This window comes from Mandrillus leucophaeus, unplaced genomic scaffold (assembly GCF_000951045.1).
Source record: "Mandrillus leucophaeus isolate KB7577 unplaced genomic scaffold, Mleu.le_1.0 Scaffold205, whole genome shotgun sequence".
Taxonomy (NCBI): Eukaryota; Metazoa; Chordata; class Mammalia; order Primates; family Cercopithecidae; genus Mandrillus; species Mandrillus leucophaeus.
This window is the reverse complement of record NW_012102088.1, coordinates 1,316,052-1,321,835: the sequence shown is the minus strand read 5'-3', so window position 1 is coordinate 1,321,835 and position 5,784 is coordinate 1,316,052. Positions and strand designations below refer to the sequence as shown.

General features: G+C 48.1%; 1 protein-coding gene across 4 annotated transcripts in view; it reads right to left on the bottom strand.

Moving 5' to 3' along the window:
* Nucleotides 1-1,502: 1,502 nt before the first annotated feature.
* Nucleotides 1,503-5,784, bottom strand: part of ZNF135 (zinc finger protein 135) — a 15,591-nt gene continuing 11,309 nt past the window's right edge. For 2 of the 4 annotated variants that reach the window (XM_011979722.1, XM_011979723.1), the window contains one exon: nucleotides 1,503-4,207. In XM_011979722.1, coding sequence (XP_011835112.1) covers nucleotides 2,451-4,207 — 1,757 coding nt within the window. In that variant the 3' untranslated portion in view covers nucleotides 1,503-2,450. The remainder of the gene's footprint in view (nucleotides 4,208-5,784) is intronic. The other 2 variants (XM_011979725.1, XM_011979724.1) reach the window with 2 other exon arrangements.

Sequence of the window (5,784 nt, the reverse complement as noted above, 5' to 3'; positions counted from 1 at the left end):
GTGTTAGCCAGGATGGTCTCAATCTCCTGACCTCGTGATCCTCCCGCCTTGGCCTCCCAAAGTGCTGGGATTACAGGCGTGAGCCACCGTGCCCGGTCTTTTTTTTTTTTTTGAGGTAGGGTTTTGCTCTGTCACCAAGGCTATAGCTTCAACCTCATGGGCTCAAACGATCTGTCCCACCTCAGCCTCCTGAGTAGCTGGGACTACAGGCATGTGCCACCACGCCTGGTTAGCTTTTAAATTTTTTGTAGAGATGGTGTCTCGCTGTGTTGTCCAGGCTGGAGCACAGTGGCTATTCACAGGCATGATCCCACTAATGATCAGCATGGGAGGTTTTTTTTTTCTTTTTTGAGGTTGAGTTTCACTCTTGTCACCTAGGCTGGAGTACATTGGCACAATCTAGGCTCACTGCAACCTCCACCTCCCAGGTTCAAGTGATTCTCCTGCTTCAGCCTCCCAAGTAGCTGAAATTACAAGCATGCACTGCCGTGCCCAGCTAATTTTGTATTTTTAGTAGAGATGGGGTTTCACCATGTTGGTCAGGCTGGTCCCGAACTCCTGACCTCAGGTGATCTGCCTGCCTTAGCCTCCCAAAGTACTAGGATTACAAGTGTGAGCCCTACCAGCATGGGAGTTTTGACCTGCTCTGGTTCACCCCTACATAGGCAACCTGGAGGTCATCATATTGACGCCGAACTTAGTGTGGACACCCAATCAGCAGAGCACACTACAGCCCAGAACTCCTGGGTTCAAGTCATCCTCCTGCCTCAACCTCCCAAGCAGCTGGGACTAGAGGCAGGTGTAGCCACGTCCGGCTCTCCAGTGGCTTGTAAATGACAAAGGCATTTATCCCAAGAGGCACTCCACAATCATACTGTGAAGCAATATTGGAAGACTGTCTGCAACATGGTTTCCCCAAGAGAGAAATTTCAAGTAACTGGAAATTTATATCCCAGCATTGGGATTAGAAAAATCAAATTGATGGATGTAACCACAACTGACAGCTGATAACCAAAAGCAGCCAATGCAATTTCTTTTCTGTTTTTTTTTGAGATGGAGTTTCACCCTTGTTGCCCAGGCTGGAGTGCAATCTCAGCTCAACACAACCTCCATCTCCCGGGTTCAAGCGATTCTTCTGCCTCAGCCTTCCAAGTAGCTGGGATTACAGGCATATGCCACCATGCCCGGCTAATTTTGTATTTTTAGTAGAGATGGGGTTTCTCCATGTTGGTCAGGCTGGTCTCGAACTCCCGACCTCAGGTGATCCTCCTGCCTCAGCCTCCCAAAGTGCTGGGATTACAGGCGTGAGCCACCGCGCCCGGCCAGCCAATGCAATTTCTAATGAGGGCAGCAAGTCACCATTTAAAGGTTATAGTTGTCAGAAAGACTGCTATTTGTGGACTTAGGCTTTAACAAAATGTTAAATTGTATGAAAACAATGAAAAAGCAGTTTGAGAGGATTAACTTGAACATTTCCCAAAAAAGATGAATCTTGCAAAACAGAAGTTTCTAACACGAATTTGCTATTGCTTGTAAGATGATGGTTTAACAAAGGAAAAATCTTCCTTTTTGTAAAACAAATACCTGTGTGTTCTAACGCGAGTTCTGCAGAGAAATGTAGAGGGAGAACAGAGTAGCAAAAGCCGTCTCAGAATCAGTGAGACTCTATGGAAGCAACTTTACATTTTAAGTTTTCCCATACAAAGCTTTTCAATCTCACTGCATATAAAGATTAATTGCAAAAATAATGCAGGGATAACTAAAAACCTGTCTATAGTACACTGATACTTTGTCATATGGAATTCCAGTCGGTGACTGGCTGGCATGTACCCTGATCAAACAATATACACACAAACCAGACAGCTTTTTACTGAGACAGTCAGTATCCATAGTGATTCCATAAAGATGCCACTCTCATTTCTGGAACACTCTGCCATATTGTCATTTGGGAATATCAGAGTCAACCTGCACCATTCATAAGCACTTTCCCCCTACAAAACGTGATGTGCAACAATGGCAAATTCTGACTTCATTTGGTTCTTGTACATATGAAAGGCATTTGTTGGGTTTCTCACCAATCTGAACATCTCTGGTTTGGAATATGGTGAATCCTTGGACAAAAGCTTTCCCTGAATCCACTACACTTGTTCCATTTCTTTTTTGTAGGTTCTATAACGTAGCACTAATGGGCATTTGAGGGTGAAGGTCCTGAATGCTGATTATCTCCACATTTCCCTACGATTTGGATGCAGGGATGGACGACCTAGAGCTTGGTGGTCCTATGGTCATTTCCCATCAGTGTGAACTCTCTGAGGGTGTCTGAGGGAAGTGCTGTGTGAAAAGGCTTGTGTATGAATATACATTTCTCATGTGTATGATTGGGTCAAATCTGCAAAGGGATGAGCTATGGCTTAAGGTCTTCTTATGTCCCCAGCACATGTGGAATGGGTTTATCCAGTGTGAGTTCTCTGGTGCTTGGTAAGGGAGGAGCTGTGTGTAAAGGCCTTTCCACAGTCCCTGCACGCATACGGCTTCTCTCCTGTGTGGATCCTCCGGTGCTGAGTGAGGTGGGTGCTCTGCCTAAAGGACTTTCCGCAATCGTGACACTCATAGGGCTTTTCCCCAGTGTGCGTCCTTTCATGCTGGCTGAGCGAGGAGCTGTGGCTGAAGGATTTCCCACACTCATTGCACCCATAGGGCTTTTCCTTGGTGTGAATCCTCTGGTGTTCGATGAGAAGGGAGCTCTGGCTGAAGGCTCTGCCACACTGGTTACATTCATAGGGTTTCTCTCCTGTGTGGATCCTCTGATGCTGAATGAGGGGAGCAAGCTGGCTGAAGGCTCTGCCACACTGGTTGCATTCATAGGGCTTCTCCCCAGTGTGGATTCGCTGATGTTTGGTGAGGGATGAGCTGTGGCTGAATGCCTTGCCACAGTCATTGCATTCATAGGGCTTCTCCCCCGTGTGGATTCGCTGGTGTTGAGTGAGGTGTGTGCTCTGCCGGAAGGCCTTCCCACACTGACTGCACTCATAGGGCTTCTCTCCTGTGTGCGTCCGCTCATGCTGGCTGAGCGAGGAGCTGTGGCTGAAGGTTTTCCCACACTCGTTGCATCCGTAGGGCTTCTCTCCTGTGTGAATCCTCCGATGCTCGGTCAGGAGTGTGCTCTGGCTGAAGGCTTTCCCACACTCACTGCACTCATAGGGCTTTTCTCCTGTGTGGGTCCTCTGGTGCTGAATCAGTGGGGTGATCTGGGTGAAGGCTTTTCCACACTCATGGCACTCGTAGGGCTTCTCCCCTGTGTGGATTCGCTGGTGTTTGGTCAAGGACGAGCTGTGGCTGAAGGCCTTGCCACACTCACCACACTGATAGGGTTTCTCCCCAGTGTGGATTCGCAGATGCTGGGTGAGGTGGATGCTTTGCCGGAAGGCTTTCCCGCACTCGCTGCACTCATAGGGCTTCTCGCCTGTGTGAGTTCGCTCGTGCTGGCTGAAGGAGGACCTAAAACTGAAGGATTTCCCACATTCGCTGCACTCATAGGGCTTCTCGCCTGTGTGAGTTCTCTGGTGCTGGATCAGTGGGGCAATTTGGTTGAAGGTCCTCCCACACTGAGTGCATTTATAGGGTTTCTCCCCAGTGTGGATTCTCTGGTGTTTGGTAAGTGCCGAGCTGTTCCGGAAGCCTTTTCCACATTCGTGACATTCGTAAGGTCTCTCTCCTGTGTGTGTCCGGTGGTGTTCGATAAGTGCTGAGCTGTGACTAAAGGCCTTTCTGCATTCCTGACATTTGTAGGGTTTCTCTTTTACACACGTTTTCTGTAGAACATTTAGGTCTGGCTTCTCCCTTTTTCCACGTGTTCCCCACATGTGGGGGCCTTGTTTTTCAGGAGTCATTGGTTGATGTGGGAGATCAGGGTTCAGGCTTACATTTTCCCCAAACCCATTCCTCTGCCACTGCTCCTGAACAGGCGTCTTCACAGGCGTGAAGGCCGCCGGCACTGCCAGGCTCTCCAGGCTTTCACAACTCCATTCCCAGTGGCCCTCAGTGTCCTCACCCCTGCAGTACCATGGACTATCCCACAGGAATCTTTCTACCAAGATGACGCTGTTGGATATTTCTTCAGAGATGCCTTGTTTTAGAACTGACAGTTTGACTTTGGGTCTAGTTTCCAAGTCTGAAAGAAGCAAAAACTGGAAATGTCCCTTAATCTCTGTTCCAGGGCAAAAGTTTGTGGTGAGATGGGAAGAGGAAGGATAAAACTAGTGATTTTGAAAGGTTCAAGGTTCAAGTGGCTTTGACCATTTAAAAATATAGTTTTGCAAATCAGGAAAGGAAGAGAGGGAAACACAGAATAAGGAAAAGGAAAATAAGGAATAAGGAAAGGAAGTGGAAAGAACAGAATAAGGAAAGGAAGAGGAGAGGGAGCAAAAAAACAGTTGGCACAAGAAATATGAATGGAGTCTGTGAGGGGGGCACAGAGGTGGGTGCAAAGGGGATGCCCAGGAGAGAGCACTACAGAGGGACTGGACTTGGAAGGAAAAGTGTGGCACCCAGGCCCCAGCTATAGTGGCCTCCACGATGCCAGGTGGCAACAGAGAAAACGGTGCTGCATGGAGAAAGTTGGCTGACACCCAGCTTCTTTCTGACAGCATATGCTGTTGTACCACCTCACTCTAGATGTAAAGGAACCTATCTGCTCCCCACAAACAGGAATAGCTGCAACGTGCATCACTAAGAGGAAGATAAATGACCCATGGTGTATTAGAGTACTTTGATTTCGTCCATTTCACTAACTGGGAACCCCTTGAGGGTAGGGGTTTCTGTCCACCTTGCTTACCACTGTATCTATAGCCCACAGCAAGAGCTCAATATACATGCTTAATGAATGAACAAATGCACTCTCTCTTCCTCCTTCCTGGCAGGACTCTCTTTTTGCTCTGGTACCCAGCCCTGTCTACACAGCAATGACCTGGGTGCCTGCTGCCCCTACCCTGACCCCACAGTGGCCGAGAGCTGTGATGTGGGCACCTTCCCCATATTGTTATGTTTCAGTGAAAAGTTCAGTTAAAAAAAAAAAAAGTTAAGCCAGGAGTGAATGGCAGAATAGTGGCTTCCCAAAATGCCCACATCCTAACCCTAGAACCTGTATGTTTCCAATTACATGGCAGGGAGGAATTAAGGTTGCTAATCAGCTAACATTAAGATACAGAAATTACACTGGATTATCCGGGTGGACCCGTGTAATCACAAGGGTCCTTAAATGGGGAAAAGAGGCAGAAGGGTCAGAGTCAGAGTGAATATGATGTGTGACTTGACCAGGGCTTGCTGACTGTGAAGATGGACAAGGCCATAGCCAAGGATGTGGGTGCCTCTAGAAGCTGAAAAATGCAAATAAATGGATTCTTAGCCAGGCACAAGGCTTCATGCCTGTAATCTCAACATTTTGGACAACTGAGGCGGGAGGACTCCTTGAGCCCAGGAGTTCAAGACATGCCTGGGCAAAATGATGAGACCTTGTTTCTACAAAAAATAATAAAAAAACTAGCTGGGCATGGTGACACACACCTGTAGTTTCAGCTACTGAGGAGGCTGAGGCAGGAGGATCACCTGAGCCCAGAAGGTCGAGGTTGCTGTAAGCCATGATCATACCACTGGACTTCATCCTGGGCAAGAGAGCAAGATCCCATCTCTTAAAAAACAAGGCCGGGCGCGGTGGCTCAAGCCTGTAATCCCAGCACTTTGGGAGGCCGAGACGGGCGGATCACGAGGTCAGGAGATCGAGACCAT